Consider the following 22,760-nt stretch of genomic DNA (forward strand, 5'->3'; position numbering starts at 1 on the left):
CCGGGCAGCGTGTGCGGCAACGCGGTGCCGAGACCAGGGTGGTTTGGCTGGAGTGTAGGTCGCTAGTGAGAGATCAGCGAGGTGCCACGTTCAAGATCTTAGATGTCATACCAACTACGCTGGGCTTACGCTGAGGGGCTTTCAGTAAGAAAGTTATGTAGATGACTGGACTTGGCAAAATCGCTCTGTCTACGACGTGGAACATAGATTGAACAAGAGTGGAAATAGGCGTAAAGAAATTAATGTAATAGGCCAGGTGGAAGATGGTAACTTCAATGGCTGTGGTGGAGAAAAGTGGGGAGATTTATGTTTGGGAATGAGACATAAAGGGAGGTGCTGATGGTTCTATGTGAGGGGTAGATTTGAGAACGACTCCCAGCCAGCGGTGCACACCTATAATCCCAGAACTTGGGAGGCTGAGCCAGGAGGATCGCAGGGTTAAGGCCAGCCGCTGCAACCTCCGGAGACCCTGGCTCAAAATCAGGCTGGGGAGGTAGCTAGGCGGTGGAATTCCCAGTGCTCACACACAAAGAACGATCCCCAGGTGTCCGCTGGGCTAATGAGGTAGATGGGTACGTGCTGAGTATGTGGTGGGGAGGTAGGGTCATGGAGGTTAGATTTAGGGGAATTGGCAATTAAGCTTAAGATCTGTCTGTTAGGCTGGGTGTAAGATCTGTTAGCTTGGCGGTACAATGCCCCTGGGTTCCATCCCCACTACCGCAAAACAAACAAACAAAACAAAAAAGGGGGGAGGGTGGTTTTTGTTTTGAACTTGGGAAGCAGCCCCTGCCCACAGCTGTGTGCTGGCTACCATTTCCCTTCCTCCCCTAGTCGGAGCTAGAACACAGGCCAAAATGGCTGACGCACCTCAGCGGTACAGTGTCAGATCGATTCATGGTCAAGGTGAATTTAAGTTCCCAAGATTGTCTGCTGTGTGCATCTATGTATGTATGTATTTAGTCCAGCCAAAGCTTTTCTGGTGAAGCCTCTGCAGAGCCCGTGCTGGCGTCTCATCTTTACCAAGCTTCCAGAGCTTTCATTCTCATGTCCCACGGCCACCCTGTGAGCCGCTCTCCCCGGAGACCACTGCCCGCCCGGCCTGTGATCTGAGCACCTGCTCTCTGCTGCGCTTCAAGGACTCGAGTACTGGCTAAGGCTGCTCAGTCCTTTTTCAGATGCAGCCAGGGACTCAACCCAGCACCTTGCAAAAGACCGAGTCAGCACCAGTATGCAAAATGCATGCGGGTTCGGGGAAGCATGGATTACTGTGAAGTATTTTGTTCTCAAACTATAAAAGGTCTCCTAGGCTTTGGTAAAGCTCTCCAGAATAGCTGTGGGTAGCTGAGTGATTAAAAAGTTTTCTATGCACATACATACAGATTTATTTATGCACCCTGATATGTACTTTTAATATACTACGGTGCATTAATAATTAAATGCTAGTTTTGAAATGTCAGCCCACCACAGCAAAGATTAGTTGGTTCTCTCGCTCCTACTGTACTTGGTGCCTACAAGGCCTTGAAGATATAATTGTGATTATTTAAAAGTGTGATAGTGCCAACAAGGAAATACAAGAATCACATCTGCATGAAAGAGAAACCAGATGCCACTTGGCCCAGGAGAGGAATCATCTCACCGTCAGCCGTGGGTCCCAGGATCCATGATTTTAGCAAGAACCTTGATAAAGGGTTCTCCATCATTTTAGCTAGACGCGGGGTTATCTACCTGCTCTGTGCTGGGTACCACGGGGTATAACAGTAGCGTATAAGGAACCCAAATCTAATTGAAGAAATACGTACTAGGAACGACCGCAGAACAAGACTGGCTTCTAAGCTCACGTTCCACACTGAAATAATGACTAAGCTGGGCAACGAAGACAATCACAGGTAACGAGACTGTGACCATCCCTAAGCCTCCCTTTCTGCCTATCAGTCTCTCCTTCCTCTAAATAATAAATTTTCTTTCTTTCTTCATCATCCACACTCTTCTAACTCAGCCCGTCACCGCCATTAAATGGCACCTGGATGCTGAGGGCTCCAGAGGTCCCAGCTCCCGCCAGCGTATTGATGGCTTGTAGATGCGCGCAGGCACCTGCACCTGGACACTCCCTTTTGAATCTCACAAACTCAAACCTAACAGGTTTTTTTTTTTTTCTTTTTCTTTTTGAGGCACTGGGGATGGAACTCAGCGGAATTATACCTTTGAGCTACACCCCGAGCCCTATTTTTTATTCCTTACTTTGAAACAGGGTCTCACTGAGTTGCAGAGGGCCTCAGTAAGTAGCTGAGGCTGTCCGCGAACCTCAATCTGTCTCAGCCTCCCGAATGCTGGGGTTACAAGCGTGCGCCACCATGCCTGGCCCAATCCTCCCTTTTAATTCTTGTGTTTCAGCTTTTTAAAAATATTTTTGGGGTGCTGGGGAGTTGAATCTAGGGCCCTTCTACTTCTGAGTTCCATCACTGGCCCTATTTTTATTTTTATTTGGTACTGCGGATTGAACTTCGGGGCATTCTACCTCTGAGCTACGCTTCTAGCACTTTTTATTTTTGTTTTGAAACAGGATCTTGTTAGGTTACTGAGGGTTTTGCTGAGTTGTGAAGGCTGGCCTCAAAACTGCTATCCTCCCATCTCAGCCTCCCAAGTACTAAGATTACAGATGTGCTCACCTGGTATCACCTTTTGCAAGTATGAGGAATCAAAGTTCTCAGATCCAAATATAAACACATCAAAGTCAGTCAGCCCAGCTGCCCTCCACCCACCCTCCCAAGAAAAGACTTGCATTTCCTTGGCTGGGTTCCTTCAGCCTGTTCTTTGGAGCTCTGGGGCTCCCTATAATTGCTTGGAGGCCCCCGCAGCGGTATTTTGGAAGGGAAGCCTCAGTTTTTGTGTTTGGTGAAATAACTGAATTTTCCCACACTTTAAACCATGTGCGAGGAAGTCATTTCTGGAGGCTGTCTTTTTGCATTGGTCACACATGTGGCCACCCTCTTCCTCTAGCTGGATGGGTTGCCAAGCGCAATTAAGCGCCGGGCCAGGATGCTGACAGGTGCAGTGCGGTCACCTGTAGGCAGAGGCAGACCCTGTCTGCTTCAGGACCCAGGAGAGGACCGTGTTGAACAGAGGCGGTTTTTATTGCGATGCTTATGGCATACTGTCCTCATGATATTTTCTTTTTAACTCCCTTCAATAGAAAATGTTTGGCCACAAGCTGATTTTTGTACTTTAGAGTTTCTTTAAGTGAATTATCAACATTTTACCACCAAATTAATATTACAAGACTCTGTTTTTGTTTTTATTTTGTAGTACTGGGGGTTGAACTCAGGTGCGTTCTACCTCTGAGCTCCAACCACAGCCCTATTTTAGTTTTTTGTTTCGAAACAGGGTCTTGCTAGGTTGCTGAAAAGTCTATTTGCGGAGGCTGCCTCTGAACACGAATTCTCCTGTCTCAGCCTCCCAAGTACTAGGATTACAGGCATGCACGATCACACCCAGCATAAGACTTCTCTTAAACATAAGACCATGTCACTTTGAAAAAAATACAGCTCTGAGTTTCAGAAAACAAAGTTGCAGAGAATGGCAGGTTGTCTAAACAGTGCAGGAAGTACACGATTGAATGGCTCTTCTTTTTAAAGCAAAGGAGGAGATTGAGCTTAAGGACTTTGTAGACTAAAGTTTTTAACAAGTAATCTTCTGGGATTCTCTTACTACACCTCAGCCGGTCTCCCACATCCCAATTTAGTAATCTTTCTGAAGAGCCAATGTGATCATCTGATTTCCTTGCATAAAACTCTTTTATTTGTTTTTTGTGGTTCCAGGAATCAAACCCAGGGCCGTCCACATGCTCAGCAGTGCTGCCTGCGTAGCCTTGGGCCTCCCTGCTTAAACTCCAAAGTTATTAAGGTCACACCAGGTTCTTCATGCTCTGCCCTTCCTTCCTTTCTTCCTTTTTTTTTTTTTTTTTTGGTAGTACTGGGGTTCCTGGAAGCCCTTCTATATCCGGGCTACACTCCCAGACCTATTTTTTTTTTTTATTTTTGGAAACAGGGTCTCTTAAGCCAGCGCGGCTGGCTTCAAACCTGCGTGATCCTCCTGTCTCTGCCTCCCAAGCGCGGGGATTACAAGCGTGCGCCACCACGCCCGGCGTTCTTTTTCTTTTATGGTGACTCAGTGACATTCTACTTCTGAGCTACCCACTCCTAGTCTTTTTGAATTTTGTTTTTTTTAAATTTTTTATTGGTGCATTATATTCATACATCATATTGGGGTAAAAAACTCGTGTGTACATACATGTACACATCACTGATTTAACCCCTACCCAATTCCCACCCCATTCCCTCCCCGTCCCTTCTTCCTTTGCTTGGCTTAGTGGTTGACTTTGATACGTTTAAGTACACTGTGTGTTTTAGAGATTTTCCTTCTTCCCCCCTCCTTTCTCCTTTACGTTGTCTTGTTTGCTCCTCTATAGGATTTCCTTTTTCATCTAGAGTTCCTCCTATGACCCATTTCTCCTTAGCTTTCACATATTAGGGAAAGCATCTAATTTCTTATTTTTAGTGACTGACTAATCTCACTTAGCATAATGTCCTCCAGTTCCACCCATTTCCCTGAAAATGATGTAGTTGAGTTTTTTTGATGGCTGAGTAAAATTCCATTGTGTACATATCCCACAGTTTTGTAATCCATTCATCTGTTGATGGACCTCTTGGCTGGTTCCATAGTTTGGCTATGGTGAATTGTGCAGCTATGAACATAGATACACACGCATTAGTTTGGTAGTTTGGTTTCTTTTCTTTTGGGTAGATACCCAACAGTGGTATTGCTGGATCAAATGGTAGGTTTGTTCCCATTCTTCTGAGGATTCTCCATACTGTTTTCCAAAGTGGTTGCACTAATTTGCAATCCCACCAACAATGTCTTAGAGTTCCCACTTCTCCACATCCTCGCCAGCATCTGTTGTTGTTTGTGTTTTGAATGATGGCCATTCTAGTTGGAGTTAGGTGAAATCTCAGGGTTCTTTTTGAATTTTGAAACGGGGTCTCGCTAGGTTGCTGAGAGTTTCACTAGGTTGCTGAGGCTGACTTGGAACCTCCTGTCTCAGCCTCCCAAGTGCGGGGATCACAGGTGTGCGGCACCATCCCTGGCTCCAGGCTCATTCTGACCACTCTGTCCTGCAGAACTTTGGGTTCCACTTTCTCTCACCTCTGCGTTGCAGGAAACACTGCCCCCTTCAAGGGTCAGTTCCAAGGTCACCTTCCCCTTGAAACTTCATTGAAACTTCCTCTCTGGCGGTTGCACTGCTGGCGCGTTCACTGCAGTCATCAACACTGTGTAGCTAACAGATGGATTTTACACACCTGTGCTTCGTCCCAGGGTTAGCACAGTTCCTGACACACAGTAGGTGCCCTGTCAATGTTTGCTGAGCACTTTGAAAGCACTCAGAGAAAGAAGAAATGACTTAAGTGTGCGCAGGTGAAAGGGAACACAGGAGCCACCTGGCCTGGGGCGTCCCAGCCACAGGTTAGGAGGAAAAGCCAACAGCGCAGCGGCGCACACCTGCAATTTCAAGGACTCGGAGGCTGAGACAGGAGAAGTGCAAGTCTGTGGACAGCCTGAGCAACTCTCAGACCTTATCTTGAAAAGAAGGTTGGGGGGGGGGCGCTGGTGCTCAGCTGTAGAGCAAATTTGGGTTCCATCCTCAGCAATACAAAGGAAAAACAAAACAAAACAAATAAATGTAGAGACCACAGTCCATCCCTGTTGTGAAGCCACTCCGGTTTCCCTTGTTCACAATGGCCAGGAGCAGCGGAGTTGGGGGCCACTTGGGTTCAGTCAGCTGGACAGATAATGTGCCCAGAAGCCAGTCCCGAGAACACAGTGGAATCACGATTGCAATTTTAAGAAGTTTTGGAGAGTATGGAGGCTGGGAGAAATGCTGAATCCATTTTTTAGAGTAGCTTTAAAATGAGAAGATTGTTTTAAAGTTTATTTTGTACTGGAGGCATAGCGCTCGATGGTAGGGCACTTGCCTAGCATGCATGAGGGCTTGGGATCGACTCAGCCCTGCAAAAAATATGACTGAATGAATGAATGAATGAACAAGTAAGTAACTATAATTTACTTCATTCTCTCATGCCAAACTCTTCCTAAGACTGCTACAATAATATATTTGTTCCTATTCACTTACAACTGCAAAAGTAACTTTTTTCACTTGGCATCATTTCAGTGCAAATGCCCGCACTCCTTACTAACCCTCCCAGGTATTCCTGGAGTAACAGCCCTGCTTGCTTTTTTCTCCATCCAGTCCCAAACTCTGCCTGAGCTTCCCGGGACTGCACGAATATGAAACGTATGTATCACTTTCTCACTGCTTTTTAAAAAATCTCACATCATTACTGTTTCTTTTCTTTTTTGGGGGGGGGGGGGTTGGGGTTGGAACCCAGAGGCATTCGACCTCCAGGCTACATCCCCTGCCCTATTTTTTATTCTTTATTTTGAAACCAGGTCTCACTGAGTTGCAGAGGGCCTCACTAGGTAGCTGAGGCTGTCCGCGAACCACAATCCTCCGGTCTCAGCCTCCCGAATGCTGGGATGACAAGCGTGCGCCACCACGCCCGGCTACATCATTACTGTTTCATGTGAACATATCCAATCTCTTAAGTGTGACTTTATAATCATCCTAATGAATTAGAAATATGCTTTAACTCTAAACATGCTTGGCTTATCAGACACCATCATACTGAAATGTTGTTGGCATATGCTGATCAAGTCAGTGAAGGAAGATTTATGACCAGGCTCAATGAGTTTGAACTTGGAAGGTTGATCTGCACTACTGCAAGTCCTCCAGCAGGGGGCGGGCCTCAGGAGAGGAGCGCGCCCCCAGCCCCAGCAGGCTGCAGCTGCCATCTCTAGGGTCCACCCAACTTTTGCAAGCGCTCCAAGTGGCTGCCCGCTCTGCCTTGTTCTGGCCTTGACTCCCGTCCTGGGAGGGTGGCTGGATGCAGCGAGAAGTGGGCTGCCCAGGAAGCCAGGCCAGTGGGCGGCCGGTCCCCTGCCTCTCCTGGGCCCTCATCTCACGCTCCCAGGCTGGGCTCACGCCCTTTTCTCTTAAGGCCAGACACAGGTAGACGGCTAAGCTTGCAACACAAAAACCATGTCACAACGCTAACTTCTCTACAACATCAACATTTTTACCATCCAACATTCACAGAGCAGAGCTGAATTAGAATTTGTGAGTTTGGGTCTCTGGTCTGCAAGAGATCGTTCACCTCCTTCATAGGACCCCTCAAAAAATGAGCAAGGTAAAGCAGAGGGGGTGACTGGGACCGGAGGTAGGTACTCAAACATTCATCTGATCTTTTTGGATGTCTGGGGCTCTGGTGCTACTGAGGAGTCAGGACCACTACTAAAGGGGAGGGAAATCGACTCTGGGGGGCACCTGTCAGAGCAACGCTCACTGGGGTAAGATGGCCCGTGGAGCCCAGCAAAGCCCAGCATGTCTGCAGATGACACCATGCCTGCTCCTCCTGCAGATTCTCTTACCTGAGAACAAACACACAGACGCCCGCTTGCCGAGCTAAAAACTCCTACAGCCATTCAAAGACGGCACACCAGAACAGAATCAACCACACAGAAACTCAAAGCTAGTCCCCGAACACGCACCTCACAGGACACACGCTGATGTGCTGAAGGCGCGCAGGGTGGGACGTGTGCCTTGCAGACCGAGCGGGGCCCAGCAAGGTGATGGTTGGCGGGCGGTGGGGACCACAGTAACCCAGGGGCTGCGGAAACCTGGGACCTCCTGGTGTGGTAATATTTTATCTTAGCAAGATGCTGGGACATGTCAGAGCTTATGTAAATGACTAAAAACAGAACTTTGGCCTTCCTAATTACTTCAGATCACGAAACTAGGCCTCACAAAAGTTCCTAATAGACTATTAACTGTCCTAGAGGTAGAGATCAGGCGTGGGGACTGGGGTTGCTCTTCTGCTCATAACTAGGATTCCTCAACAGATAGAAATAGTGCAGGAGGAGCCTGCGTAATTACTTCTCAATAGCAAGTACACTTCCTCAGAGAGGGCGCTTTACATCCCTCCCCGCCACCGTCCGTCAACTCCAACACAGCCTCTGCCTCTGGATCACATCACAACCAGCATGCCCGCTGCTAAGCAACAGGTATTCAAATGAGCAAAAACGGGCAGCTTTGTAAGAAACAATATATTTTATTTTTTCTGACACCACAGCTCTGGCGAGTGGTTTTGTACCAAATTTAATGGAGTTACACAGAACGTTTTACGCGTGGGAGGGGGCGGGAGGAAGAAACCACGGAATTTAAAACAGAAACAAATCCTGGATAGCTTTTAGCATCTGTTCCATTCCCACATTAATAAAATTTACCGGAATCTTAATAAAAAGAGAACAGAAAACAGAAGAGGGCAGGAAAGAGTATGTGGGGAAGAGAGGAGGAGAAGAGGCCAGAGGGCATTCCCAGGATAGAGCCCTCCTGCCAGAGCCGGGAACCAAAGAACACCGGGTATTGCAGCTGCCAGAGGGAAGAGGAGAGGAGGAAGCAGAGGACTGGGGGGTGGGGGGGTCGAGGGGGGAACACAACCCAGGAGACGGGAAGAGTGGGGAGAAAAAAGTGGCGTGGGTTTGTGGACTGGGAGAGAGAGAGAGAGAGAGAGAGAGAGAGAGAGAGAGAGAGAGAGGAGAGAGAGAGAGAGAGAGCGAGAGAGAGAGCGCTGAAGAGCATTTGAACTGAAAAACAAATGTCCTAAGCTTTGTTATTCTTAAAAAGAAAAATTGCCCCCCACCCCCCACCCCTCGCTGAACTTAGTTCCTTTTTTTGTGCTTTTCATTAATACTCTGCTCTGAGGTTGTAGTTTGGTTTTTCTATACACTGGAGTTGAAAGAAAATAGTCCAAAGGTCTGAAGATGGATTGTCCACCTAAAGTAAACAGCCCAGCATTCCTGTTCTCCTCTTGCCCCAAAGACTAAAATCTCTGCTAAAATCCCTTTTACAATATAGTACAGTACACACACACAAAAATATAAAGCCCAAATCAAAAGAACAAAATCAGAAAAGAATCCTGGGAGAAGCCAGTCCGAAGGACGTAAACATACAGGGAACGGTGCAACACAGGACCGATGGCGAGGCTCGAGGCCGGCTACAGGCTCCCGGAAGTAGGTGCCGTCACGGGATACCAAGTCCACAAAAATAATCTTTAAAAAATAAATCTTAAAAAAAACACACCTGTTGATTAAATGAATCATTTGTTTTCAGGTAAATCCGTACATTCTCGAGCCCCCCTCCCCCACAGCAGCCCTCGGGTCTGTTCTATTGCGTGACCAATAGTAAGTACTCCTGGAAGCCTTCGGAGCAGCTCTCAGGACCTGGAATCTCATCTTGACAGGGATCGGCACATCCAATCTTAGCAGCTTAAAACATCATGTTTCCTGGGTTGCCAGGTCCTTGGCTAAATCCACCCATGCCCACGTCAGCAGCCATGCCCCGGGGCCTCATTTGTGGGGGGATCATGATGTTCTGTTGGGGTCCCATCATGCCCTGCATGGACATCATCATGCCCGGGGAGCCCACAGGCCCAGGGTGGGTATAGAGCCCGGCAGGACCCCGATCCTTGCCAGGAATCATGCCCACGGCGGCAGCCGGATTGCTCATCAGGGTGGGCTGGCCGGGCATGGCAGATTGTGCTGGTGACATCATCCGATGGTGAGGTCCCATCATGCCTTGCTGGAGAAAGGCCGGAGGTCTCATTGGGTTGTGGCCTGGCATGGATGGAGCTGTGCCAAGAGGGATGTCTGGAGTGCCTACTGGCCCTGGGCCTCCCATGCCAGGTAACGCTAGTCCCATTCTGGGGGCTTGATCGCCCATCATCCCCTGCATGTGCGAAAACCCAGGTCCAGGCCCCTGGGGCTGTTTACGGCCTGGGACTTCCCCTCGAGGGAAATATTGCAGTGTCTGGCTGGGCTTCTCCGATGGAATAATTCGGGACAGATCGAACTCAGGGATCCCGGTGGCTCCGGGCCGGATGACCTCCTGCAGATCTGGGTCAGTAAACACCGAAGGCATGCTGTTCCCCAGGACGGCAAAGGAGTCGGGACCCCCCGGGCCACCAGGCTTGCAAAGTGCTGCGTCTGCTGAACTTTGGGGCAGGTTGCTGGGGCGGCCAAGGGGACCTTCTCCTGGGAAACCCATCGCTCCTGGGAAGTTGCCTTGTCCTCCGCTGGGGCCGTTGTGCGGGAACGGAACCTGCTGCGGGGGAGACTGTACAGGAGGGAAGCCCTGGGGGAAGGCCATCCGTCCTTGAGGTACCATCGGAGGCTCCTGGGACCCGGGCCCCATAACTGCATTGTGTGACATCAGGCCAGGCCCCATCGGGACACCGTGAGGAGGTATGCTGGGTCCCATGGCATTCGGAGAGGGCATCTGGTTGGAGTGAGAGAGTGGCTGGGTCATCCCCATCGGGCTGAGGGTTGGCATCGGAACCACGGGGTTTGGACCTGAAATTCGAGGATTCTGTGTATTAATGCCCATTCCTAGAAAGATAAACATATCAAAGGAATCAACTCAACCAAAAGCAATGCAGGAAAACTGTAGTAAATCAAGTTACCAACATTACTGTACATCTAGTGTGCATGGTCCTATGCACACCACACACAATCCTTGTCATCAAAAAGACTGCAATGCACTGAGGGGGTACACATACCAGGTAAGATCTGACCATGCAGAGGAGAGCAAGGAAGAAACGCTCCTAACGAAGGACAACCTCCATCACTGGAGACACTCAAGACAGGAAAATAATTTGCCTGTGACTTCAGAATGACCCTTTTTGAAGACAGAAAATTAATCGGTTCTACAAATCTAATTAAGAGAATGAGTAGAGAAGATAGAATTTTATTAACTCTCTCATTCTAAAGAAAGGGCTCCTCTAGGAAACGGGCTGGGATTTCTCTACTGTCTGAAATCCTGTGGCTGCTTGTGGTTTGAGGCTGCCTTTCCAGGAAAACACTTGAGAAGTAAAGATATTTCAATCAACATGTTAAAAAGAAATGGCTTTGTGGACTGTTGCAGGACCAGAAAAGAAACATAACAAAACAAAAAACCCATCCAGGTACACAGGAGCACTGGAAGCATGCAGAAACCTGCTCCCGTACAAATACAGACGTTCCTCTAGTCGAGGCGTTTCAATTCTACTGAAATGAACGTAGGCGGAACGTTTTCCAGCTTGTTCACCTTCCAGCCGTGTGACAGCCATTAGGACCCTTAAAGGAGCGTCTCTCTCTCGTCTTTCTGACTTCTTACCTGGCATATTATTCATTGATGGCAAGTTGGGAGAACGTGCTGGAGGGGAGTCGTCGTCGGAGCTGGCCACGGTCTTGATGGCATCATGGTACAGCGGGGTAGAACTGGGCATCGCAAACTTGGACATTCGAGACATCATAATCGAGAGCGGGTTCTGGGAAAGGGTTGGCTCCGGAGGCATGGTGTAAGGTGTGCTGGAGGGAAGGCTTCCAGGGATATTCACAGAGGCAGGCTGGCTGGCTGGAGGAGGTGGGGGGCCACCTAAGAGAAGCAAAACAGAACAAAAATGGGCAGGGAATTCGATTTCTGTTGAAGGCCATCGGGTGCTCTGAGCAGGCACAAGCAAAGCCAGGAATGAGACAGCGAGCAGGACAGTGTTATGAGACCCAGGACGTGCGTCATCAACCTCCCAGTCAAGCTGTGGGTACACAGGCGGAGCCCCGCGTGGCCCGGCGGTGACGCATCAGCACTGGTGGACACACACACTCTGGGGTGCGTAGGCGGTATTAGTTTGAGCTTGGAGGGAAACACGGTTTACAGACAAGCATTTCACTGAAAAGAATGTAATACACGGAGCTCTTTCCCTGGCCAAGAAGTCACGCGACCGCTGCGACCCCAGGTACTGACATCATCAGCCTTCATAGACTCTCAGCGAATTTCCATACCTAAGGTCCTTGTGTCAGAAAGGCCTGAGGGGACCAGCTGTTCACTCTGTGGCTTTCCTGAACCAGGACAACTCTCCTGTCTTGTTCTGGTTCTAGCCTCTTGAGTGGAGGACTCCTTCTACCGACTACCCCTGGTCCCATTCACAAAGCCACGGTCATCAGCAAGAACCTGTCCTGGGAAGAAACTACTGACAAACTGTAGCTGGTCTGTGAAAACGCAAGTTTACCAGGGAGAACTTTCTGCAATTAACACGTATTTATGAGAATCAAGGGCGTCTTAGAGCAGCCTCCCCTCCCTTTGCTTGGGTTCCGCTGCTCAGGATCTCTTGGCCTGAGGGCTCAAGCGGGTGGATCCAATCTTTCAGGAAGCCACGTTTATCCAGTTAAGACATTTTATTTCCCCAGCATGTGTTTGCTGGGCAAATGGAAATTACTCTGTGAATGGATCCGTATTTCCCATTTTCCCTCCTCCTTTCTTTTTTTTTTTTTTTTTTTTGGTGGTACTGGGGTTCCTGGAAGCCCGTCTACCTCCAGGCTACACTCCCAGACCTATTTTTACATTTTTATTTGGAAACAGGGTCTCCTAAGCCAGCGTTCGCCGCTGGCTTCGAACCTGCACGATCCTCCTGTCTCTGCCTCCCAAGCGCGGGGATTACAAGCGTGCGCCACCACGCCCGGCCTCCCTCCTCCTTTCAACAGTCACGTGACATTCATATTGTTTGCTGGTACTAGACACTTGGGCGTAACCCTGTGCAGGTGGTCATTATTACGCCCCTGCACAAATCCTGGCAGAGGCCTCTGCCGCTGGCTGTGTTATCCACTTAAAAGACACCAGATGCCTGCAAGAAGCTGGATCAGGCTGGAACGGCCTCCAGACAGGAGTGCCAGTGAGGACGCGTCTACTGACCTGACTCCACACTGCCCAGCATGGCTGGGGAGGCCATGGTGAGGGGAGCTTTGTGGTTGGGAGGAATCCCGGGGCTCTGGAGGGGAGGTTTAGGAGAGGAGGTCCATCCAGGTGACGGGGCAGGAAGTGACGGAGACTTGAGGTGAACAGGCGAGGCAGCAGCAGACCCCAGGACTGGGGGGGACTTAATGGAAGCAGCAGCAGCTGGGCCCGCCAGCATGCCTGCCAGCTGTGACGGAGTCTGGGGGGACTTGAGGTTCCCCGAGGGCGAGCCCAGCATCGGGGACTGGACTTGGTGCATCGTGGGCGATTTCAGAGGGTTCATGCCTGGGGAGTGCACCTGGCTGCCTGCCACGGATATATCCAAGGGCTTCCGCCCGAGGCCCCGCTGACCCGGAGGAGCTGTGTTGAGGCTAGTGGGGTTACTGGAAGGGTTGAGAGGTAGTGGTGGCATGTGACTGAGCCGGCTGTTAGTCCTTTGGTCGGGCCCGACTGGTTCTCTGAGGTTCCGCAAGCCACTGTTGCTGCCTGGACCCTGAGACATGGGAAGGAAGGGCCTGGGGCCCATGCCATACTCCTGCTGTGGGTGCTCGCCAAACGGCAGGGGCACCATCTTCTGCTGGGCAGGCAGCATGTCCGGCCCCCCCGGGCGGAGCTTCATCATCTCCTCGGGGCCTGCACCAGCCTCTCTCATCTTCTGAGGTAACATCTGTGCGCTGGAGCCCATGCTGACATTCAGACTGACATCTCCCTTCATCCCACCAGGAACCATCCCAAACTCCAGTTCCCGGCCCGGGCCCATCTGCGGAGGCATGCCTTTTGGAAAGTCGCCCCTAGAAGGACTCAGAGGGCCCTCGACTGGTATCCGAGGGAAAATGGGGTTATTCCCGGGCTCCATGTGGCGCTGGGAGCCCGGGATCATCCGGTTCATCTCTATGCCGGGCCTGATGCCTTCCATGCTCATCCCTGGGGGCAGACCCAGCTGCTTCTCGGCCAGCTGCTGCTGGAACATCTCTTCAGACAGCCCCTGGGGGTTCGGAAAGCGTTCCCCTCGCCCAGGACCACTGAAGACGGCCTGGCCAGGAGGGAAGTTGCGACCGTCTGGGATTTTTGGCACATCGTCTGGCCAGCTGACTCCAGAGAGGCCTGGTCTGGATGCCGGGTTGGGGCCAGCCGGCCCCTCCATCTCGGAGTTGATCATTCCCGCGAATCCAGGGAGGCGCAGCTGGCTCCCCGGCATGTTGGGGTGGGGGGCCATGCCCCGTGGGGGCAGAGAATGTGAAATGTTGATGCCGTCAGAAAAGGGCTCCGCACCCCCCGGGGCCCAGCCTTCCGCGGAGGTCATCTGGTAGGGAGGGGGAGGCCCTCGGACCACGCCCCGCGGCCCGTGCTGATGGACCATCATGTCCTGGAGGGAGCACTGCTGGACGACCACCTGCTCCTGCTTCCTCCTCTTCTCTTCGTAGAACTCCTGCTGCAGCTTCAGCCACGCGATCTGCTCAGGCGTCATGTGGTCCAGGTGGTCGGGGCCGATGGGCCCAGACTGGGAGTTCATAGGTGGAACCATTTCATCCGGAGAAAAGGGCACCTCGCGATGTCCCTGGGGGCCAAACGGAGCTCCCACGTCTGTCCGGGGCCCAGGCCCCTTGCCCAGGCTTTGGGACTGAGCCATCATGGCCTGTATCGGCCCTTCTGGTTTCTTCTGAGGTCCATCTAACACCCCGGTATTCTGCTGGGGTCCCCCACTTTGTCCTCCTGTGAATTCCTTCTCGTCGGGGAAGAGCATGCGCTGGATGTCTCTGAGAGTTTGTAAGGAACGCTCCCGGTGCTCCAGCTGCTCCTGGGACAGGCCATCGGGGTTCTCCCCCAACGCGGGGGGCTCGCCGCTGGACACTGGTGGTGGCAGGGGGGCTTTGGGATCTGCTGAAGAGCTATTGCTGCCCTGGGAGACAGGGGTCACGGCTCGATTATTGGGTGTCGAGTTTGGCCCGGCACCATCTGGGGGCAATGGCGCGGAGCTGGCAGGACTGCCCACGGGAGGAATCAGTTTGCTTTCTACCCCAGGACTGTCCCGGTCCAGGGGACGTGGCGGCGCGGCAGGCTTGGGTGCTGGTGCCGGAATGGGTGGAGTTGGTTGCAGCCTGGTATTCTGGGAAGAATTCTGTTCCTGGCTGGCTGGAGCTGGGGGCTGTTGTGGGAGAGGTTTCGGATCATTTCGTAGGGCAGATATCTGTGTATTCTGAAGATAAAACAAAATTTTAAAAAGTGTTGGTAAATTGAGCAGAAGGGCAATTAAAAGAGCAAGATAAGTTATAAAGAACTTGTCGCCACCACATAAATCTATGCTGACACTTGCTTTTGAAACTGCTCGTGTGTAACTGTTCTTGGGACATGGAGACATTCTGAATTTTTTTTTTTTTTTAATCTGACTGTCAAATGACATCCTTTTTCCCTTGGTGAAGATCAGGTTTCAATAACTTTATAAGCATGCCAGGAAAGAGCCACTCTGCCAAAGAGAATACATTTGAGGATCTATTTTGAGGAACAGGTTTGATATCACGTCTACTATGTGTTTTTGATTCAGGGAAAGATTAGTTCCGTGGTATGTGGGAGGCTACACCTAACACCTTTTCCTTTCCCTTGAAATACATGTGGGTAGGCAGACTTCTGGCTGTCAATCAAAGGACTGATGCTTCCTGCTGAAGGAGAAGGCGGAGCCACTTGCAGCTCTGCACCCCACCAGCTAGAGGCGCGGGAAGGCGGCTCGTGCCCATGCCTCCTCTGGCAGGCGCGGTGGCTGCCGAAGCACGCCCCTCCTTGAGTTTCCAGAGGGCCTGACACCTCTGGTTTCTGTTTTCAGTTTGTGATCACTGATTCCATAATTGATAAGAATCTGTACATTAACTGTAGTAAGAAAATCTGCAGGAAGTGTCTGTGCAGAAGTCTCCGGTCGTCTAGCAAAGGGTGTCCCTCAATCTGTTCTTTCCAATAGACAGCAGGCTGCCCTCTGTAACAGGCTAGATGACCGTCTTATTAAGTACCACCACTCTGCCACGTTCTGGAAAGTGCACGCTCACCTCCAACACGTGACACAGACAGTTTGGGAGGGATGTGCATGTTCTGGGTCTCAATGTCAGCATAAGAGGCTTGAAGGGTGAAGAAGGGTCTGCAGACTCCAAGACCCTCCCCAGCCTCTGGCAGCCTCCTGGTCCCTTTCTGGTGTTTCTGTCTCCTTCTTGCTCCCTTGATCCATTCTGCACTCCAAAGCGCTTAACTTACCTCCCTGCTTATCGCTGGGATTCTCACCTGTGTGCAGATCTGCACACCAATCATCACGTTTATCTATGCAATGTGGAGTTTTCATTTCGTCTACACAAAGGCGTATCTTTGAGCGCTCACATTCCGTGAGTATATATGTAAGTGTTTCACTTGGACGTACCCTGCACGTTTGTCAGTTGACAGAGCCACATGTGGGTGAGACTGCGTCATCTGTAGGACTGCACCGTCGGGCACATTCCATGTCTGCAGCTCCTTAACCAAAGGGTGGAGGTTGCCTTAATCTTCCTTCTAGTGCCATTTTAAGTCTGGGTTTTGGGCCAGGTTTTGTGCATTTGTTGCAGATAGGTACTGATTTTATAGACTTGGTACCACCCTTCTCATTTTAGATTTGCAGAATGGATTTCTATCTATTTCCTGTGTAGAACTCCTATTCTGATTTCATTTTAGTACCAAAGAAGGTAGAGAGGTGTTAAGTGTCATTACATCAATCAAACGTTGGACTGAGTTACGGTGTGCCCAGTGCACTCCAGGACAATAAGCATTTGAAATATAATGAAGCCAGAGGTGGTGGCGCAAGCCTGGAATCCCAGTACTCAGGAGGCTTAAACAGAAGGATTACAGATTCAAGGCCAACCTCAATTTAAGATCCTGTTTCAAAATTAAAAAAGGTTTAGTGATGCCGGGCGTGGTGGCGCACGCTTGTAATCCCCGCGCTTGGGAGGTGGAGACAGGAGGATCGCGTAGGTTCGAAGCCAGCTGCGCTGGCTTAAGAGACCCTGTTTCCAAAAAAAAATTTAAAATAAAAAATATTTAAAAAAAAATAGGTCTGGGAGTGTAGCCCATAGGTAGAAGGGCTTCCAGTACCAAAAAAAAAAAAAAAAAAAAAAAAAATCTCAGAGGTAGAATACCCTTGGGTTCAATCTCCTTTACCCACTCCACCAAAAGAAAAAAAGAAAAAAATATATATATAAATATATATTATAAAACCCATCTGTATCTATCCTGCAGTAGTGGAGATGCATGGGAAATTTCTTTTCTTTTTCTTTTTTTGGAACAGGGGATTGAACCCAGGGGTATTCTACCTCCAAGATGTACCCCTAGCCCCCCCCCCCCTTTTATTCTTTCTTTCTTTTTTTTTCCTTCTTTGTGGTACTGGAGATTGAACACAGCGGCATTCTACTTCTGAGCTACATCCTTATCCTGATTTCTTACTCTTTATTTTGAAACAAGGTCTCACTAAGTTGGAGGGGGCCTCACTAAGTAGCCGAGGTTGGCCACAAACCCGCAATCCTCCTTTCTCAGCCTACCAAAAACTGGTATTATAAGCGTGTGCCACCACACCTGGCTCCCCTAGCCCTTTTTATTATTTTGAAACAGGGTTTCACCAAGTTGTTAAGGGTCCTATTAATTGGCTGAGACTAGCCTCAAATCTGTGATCCTCCTGTCTCAGCCTCTCAAGTACTAGGATTATAGGCATGCACCACCACACCTGGCTGTGAAATTCCCATTCTATATTTAAGAAAGCCCAGGTTCTGCGAAGTCTGGAGACGTCTCTGATGCACAAGATACACAAGATATTATCTATATTATGCTGAATTGCAACTTTGATCATTTGCTGTCCTCTAACTGTCCCCATGTTTAAGACTCCTTGTCAGAGTCTGTGCTCTCTGAAAGCAGGGGCTGTGTTAGGCTCTCCCATCTAGCAAGAAGCTAGAAATAACATTTGGTTTAATTTGGTAAATGAGAAGCATTGAAATAAATATTGCATATGTTTTCTAATACAGTTTTTAGATGTTTGTTTAAGATCCAGATAGAAAACAGACTAATATTTATTATAATAACTATCAAGGAACTATAAGCATTCAGTGGCCCTTTTACTTTGAAATGAGCAATCCTTCTGGAAGTCACTGAGACTCCACTTTTAGTGTTAGCACTCTGTCCTCCTGCAGAGTAGTTTTAGTGCCTGCTTTCTTCTGTGTTCTTCAACTAACTCAAGAGTTTTGTCTTTTTAAAGACTACCTGCTTTATACATAGGTTCAAGTTCAGGTTTTCCTAGAGATGGCTCCAAGAATGGACCCCTGTGTATCTGTCTTAGGTTATTTTCCTTCTTCTTCCCCTGTCATGCATTAGCCTATGACCATTTTTGTAGAAATACTAGTGTGATATGTCCAGGAGCCTAATGCTGGACTTGGGTTAAATGTCCAGAATGCAGCTGCCGCCACGAGGATAATTTCCCCGTGGACTTCCCCCATCCCCTCACAGTCACAAGGAACCATCCAGCCATCACCCGTCTTCTCAGCAACATACCAGCGGGGCTGTGCTTCTCTCTGCCTTGCTGTTAGAGATGTTCTGGAGGTGGAAAGAGACGATTGTTTCAACCTGGCCCTTCAACACGGCTTCTGCGGCTCTGCGGAGACAGGAGGGCGTGCACACTAGGGCGGGGCGGCGCCACCCACTGCAGTCCCAAGCCCTCCACCCAGACCACACTGGCACAGGAAGGAGGGAGGCGTGTAAAGAACCACCGAAACGCGGCAGGAGAAGAAACCAAGGGAGGTCCCCTCATCGGTTATGTTTACCATTTACTAGCAGACATCTGAAAAGAAGACAGCCTTCAGAGAATACTAACAGAGACACTAAAACACAGAAAACAAAACCCAAATATTCTCCTCAAGCCAATCCACTGGGTTAGGTGTTCTACAGAAAATCCTAATTCAAAGTCCCAAACTGAGAAGCGTGAACACAAACCCACAACCACATCTAGGGGTAGAGACAGTCAGGGCTGCCCAGATTCGCTTTTTTATCTTAAGTGGTGGTAGGGGAGGCGCACATGTGGGGTATTTTTTTACCAAAAAAAAAAAAAAAAATACAGAAAAAGTAATTGATTCCTCCATCAATGAGAAACATATCTAGCAAGATGTCCACAGTAGAGTAGTTATGTGTGAATTCTAGAGATTTTTCTTTTTAGTTATATATATATATGTGTGTGTATATGTGTGTGTGTGTGTGTGTGTATATATATATATATATATATATATATATATGTATATAAACACACACATATACATAAATATATTGTTTTTTCTTTTGTGGGTCTGGGGATGGAACCCAGGGGAATTTGACCTCCAAGCTACATTCCCTGTCCTATTTTTTATTTTTTTTATTCTTTATTTTGAAACAGGGTCTCACTAAGTTGTGGAGGGCCTAAGTAGCTGAGGCTGTCCTCGAACTGTGAGGCTCTGGTCTCAGCCTCCCAAATGCCGGGGGTACAAGCATGTGCCAACCACGTCCGGCTTTTAGTTATATTTTTTAATCCTTCCACTTTAGACATTTAGAACTCACAGCATTTTAAAAATAATAATAAGCAGGCTACAGGAAAGTGTGTTGTACCATCAATCTCTTCTGTGCTTGAAAAGTTATACATGTATTTGTACAAGCACAAAAAATTCCTGAAAGAAAAGACAAGGAAGTATCGCCCTTGCTCCCCAGAGGAAGCTTGCCTCTGGGGAGCAAGGGAGGGGAGAATTTTTATTTTATTCTACCTATTTTTGTACCGTTAACTTTACATGATTGGGTTAAAAGGAGGGGGGCTCCACCTACAGCAGGAATAAGAATGTAGTTCCCCACACACAAGCCATGTTCAACAGCAGGACAGGGCCCCAGACTTACTTATTGGCCATCTCAGTAGAAAACACGTACACCACTTTGGCTGGCGTCTTCTGTGCAGGCGTGGGCTCCGGGGCAGTAGTTTGGCCATGGGAAGGGGTGGAAGACCTGGGCGCTGTAGCAGTTGTCGGGGTCATGGAGTGTGGTGTGTGCTGGGAATCCTGGGACTTTATATGATCAGCAGAATTACATTCTGAAAGAATGAAAAGACTCATCGTCATAGGAAAAACACAACTCCCTTTTTTTCCTGCCAGCATTTATAGCATCACAACACAAACCCACCTTGAGAAGTTCAAGGAGGAAGTACCTTGCTAAAAGGAAATCTTTCCTACTCGGAGCGTGTCAAATACTCCTCTCCCTAAACGGCTCATTATAAGCGCTCCTCCCGCCTCCTCGCTCTAACCATGACACATCCCTCAGCTGTTAGCAGAGCCGTCCCTCCTCCTGGCGACCCTTCTGAAACCTCTCGGACTTGACTAGAGGCCTCGGCTCATTGAGCTCATAGCCCCTAGCTCCTCTTAGGTTGGCACTTAGCAAATTTTATTCTACTTTTTTAAGACCATTTTTCTGATGGACACAAATCCTCAAGGACAGTAACTGTCTGCCTGCTGACTGTGGCACCCCTACCACTCAGCACCGTGCTGGCATTCAGAACGGGCCCCCCAAACTTGAGGCAGTCTCCCAACCTGGGGTAGGAAGAGGGAGAAGGGGAGAGAAGAAGGGAGGACCAATCACCCAGGCATTCTTTCTTCTTTTTCCCTGTACTGGAAATCAAGCCCAGGGCCTCAAGCCTGCTAGGCAAGTGTTCTACCCCTGAGCTACATCCCGGCCCCTTTTATTTTATATCCATACAGGGTCTTGCTAAGTAGCTCAGGCTCCTCCAACTTGTGATCCCCCTGCCTCAGCCTCTGAATGCCTGGATTACAAGTGTGTACTACTGTGCCCAGCCAGGTTTCCATTTTTAATTTGGGTTAGAGAATCACACTTTCATTTCTGGAATTCCAGTTTCACATTCTGGGCTACAATGAAGACTTTTGCTCTTACGTGGGGAGGAGTAACCACATCCCTGCCCCTTCCTGGCTCACTCCATTTGGTGCCTGCCAAATCTCTACCACACAGCAACCACTCACTCCTGCCACACTGAAATCAGCTGTGACAAATCTGGACTCGTGCCAGGGCCATTAAGGCTTCCTCTGCATCTACAAGTCTGGCATAGTGGCAATCAGAGAGCACAAGGCCCAAGGCATGGAGAGCTTCTCTGGTGGCGAAGGGGAGGGTGCCAGAACACCTGCTCCAGTGTGGCCTTCGGCACAGACACTGAAAGCTCCTGGCTGGCAAAAGATGGAGGCCAGTACCGTGCGGAAGAACTCGGGCAGGCCTGAGGGCCCAAGCACAACACTCAGGGGCGGGGTGGCCTATCCTTCAGGAAGTGGGGAACAGAGAAAGCGGCGCCGTCAAACCTACGCGGACACCTCACTCCGAGGCCTACTCGCCCCTCTCGGTCAAGCCCAGCCTCCCTGGCCTCCGCCAACATCAGTGGCCTTCCCTCGGGACACCTACTTCCCCCTGAGTCTCCAAGATCTTGTAGACATACCTTTCATGTCAGGGTCATCGTTTGGAGTCCCAGGATCTCTCTGATCAAAGGAGTCGGCGGAAATACTTCGCTCCCTTTTCCCCTTGCCCTTGGCACCATTTCCAGCCCCATTCTTCAGCCCCATGCTCCCACCTGGGCCAGGGAGGGCTTTAGGGGTGTGGCCCGCACTCTTGGAGTCACAGGGGGATGGCTGGGACTGGCCGGCTGAGCCCCCTTGTTTACCCTGATTGGAGAATTTGGAATCCAGCTGGGGGTTTCCAGATGGGGACATCACTGTAGGGGGACGGACCATCACCTCCTGCTTTGACTTAGGGCTACTAAAAGAAACAAACAACAAGAGAAGGTCAGACGCCACGCACAGCTGCGGTGCACACTGGGGGCGGCGTTTCTGTGGTGGGTCGGGCAGGGCTGAGCGGCGAAGGCCACGCTGCACCTGAGCGCTGCTCAGTCCCTCCCCTCCCTGGGCTCCCATCTCGGCGACCGGCGGACCGGAGGCTCAAGTGAGCGGCCTGCCAGGTCTCAGGAACCCAGAGTCACCTGGGGACCCATCTCCAGGGCTTCTGTCAATAAAGGACAAGGTTTCTATGTACACAGAGAAGTGACTCTCACACCAAGACTAGCTCCGAGTAAACAAACAGGCATGTCAGGATCAAAACACTCCCGCCCCGGTAGCAGCACCGGGGACCCCCCACCCCGACCTGCCGCAAATGCAGGAAGGTCCAAGAGAGCAGGCGACCACCGGGGCCTTGAACCCCGCCCAGCAGCAGCGCAGGACCCAAGACAGGACAGGCCACACTGCCGGGCAGGGTGCGGGGAGAGGACAGGGCTGGCGTTTTACTTCTAGAACTTGAGGCCTCCCTCACCATCCCATGCCTCGGTCTCCCCATTTTCCGAGCTTAGCAGAATGTACTGGTGGGTTGCTGCGGTCTCTTGAGTGTGGGTAAGAAGGGAGTTGCTAACGAGAAGAGTCCAGCAGGTGATGGATAAAAGAACAGGAGAACCTCACGAGCTCCGACGGTGGGCCTGTTGCCCTTCCGCACCGTTCGCTGGCGCCTGGTCTCTTCCTTCCCCACCTGGGTCTCACTTGCTTCTAACCGCACCTGTGGCTCCCGAGGCGGCCCTCGCCCTCACCTCTGTGTGTTTCCTGACGGAGAGTTCCTCACTTTCGGGTTACTGGAATGCATTGATTGAAATCCTGAGCTGCGGTCGCAATCAGGGACGTGCTCACCGAGCTCCTCTCGGGTGGCGGCGGGGGCGGCTGGGGGCAGCGGCGGGGGCCCGCGGCTCGCCTGCTGCCTCCCTCAGCACTGGACGCCTGGACGCCTTTTTCCT

The 22,760-nt window shown here is 50.1% G+C and overlaps 1 protein-coding gene across 1 annotated transcript; it reads right to left on the reverse strand.

Moving 5' to 3' along the window:
• Nucleotides 1–9,436: 9,436 nt before the first annotated feature.
• Nucleotides 9,437–22,612, reverse strand: BCL9 (BCL9 transcription coactivator; the record flags this gene model as incomplete). Its single annotated transcript, XM_080691829.1, has 7 exons — nt 9,437–10,554; nt 11,321–11,581; nt 12,893–15,131; nt 18,479–18,578; nt 19,838–20,027; nt 21,429–21,745; nt 22,560–22,612. 7 exons carry the CDS (start codon nt 22,610–22,612, stop codon nt 9,437–9,439), a joined length of 4,278 nt encoding a protein of 1,425 aa, XP_080547955.1.
• Between the last annotated feature and the right edge of the window lie 148 nt (nt 22,613–22,760).

This window comes from Muscardinus avellanarius, assembly GCF_963383645.1.
Source record: "Muscardinus avellanarius genome assembly, chromosome: 3".
NCBI lineage: Eukaryota > Metazoa > Chordata > Mammalia > Rodentia > Gliridae > Muscardinus > Muscardinus avellanarius.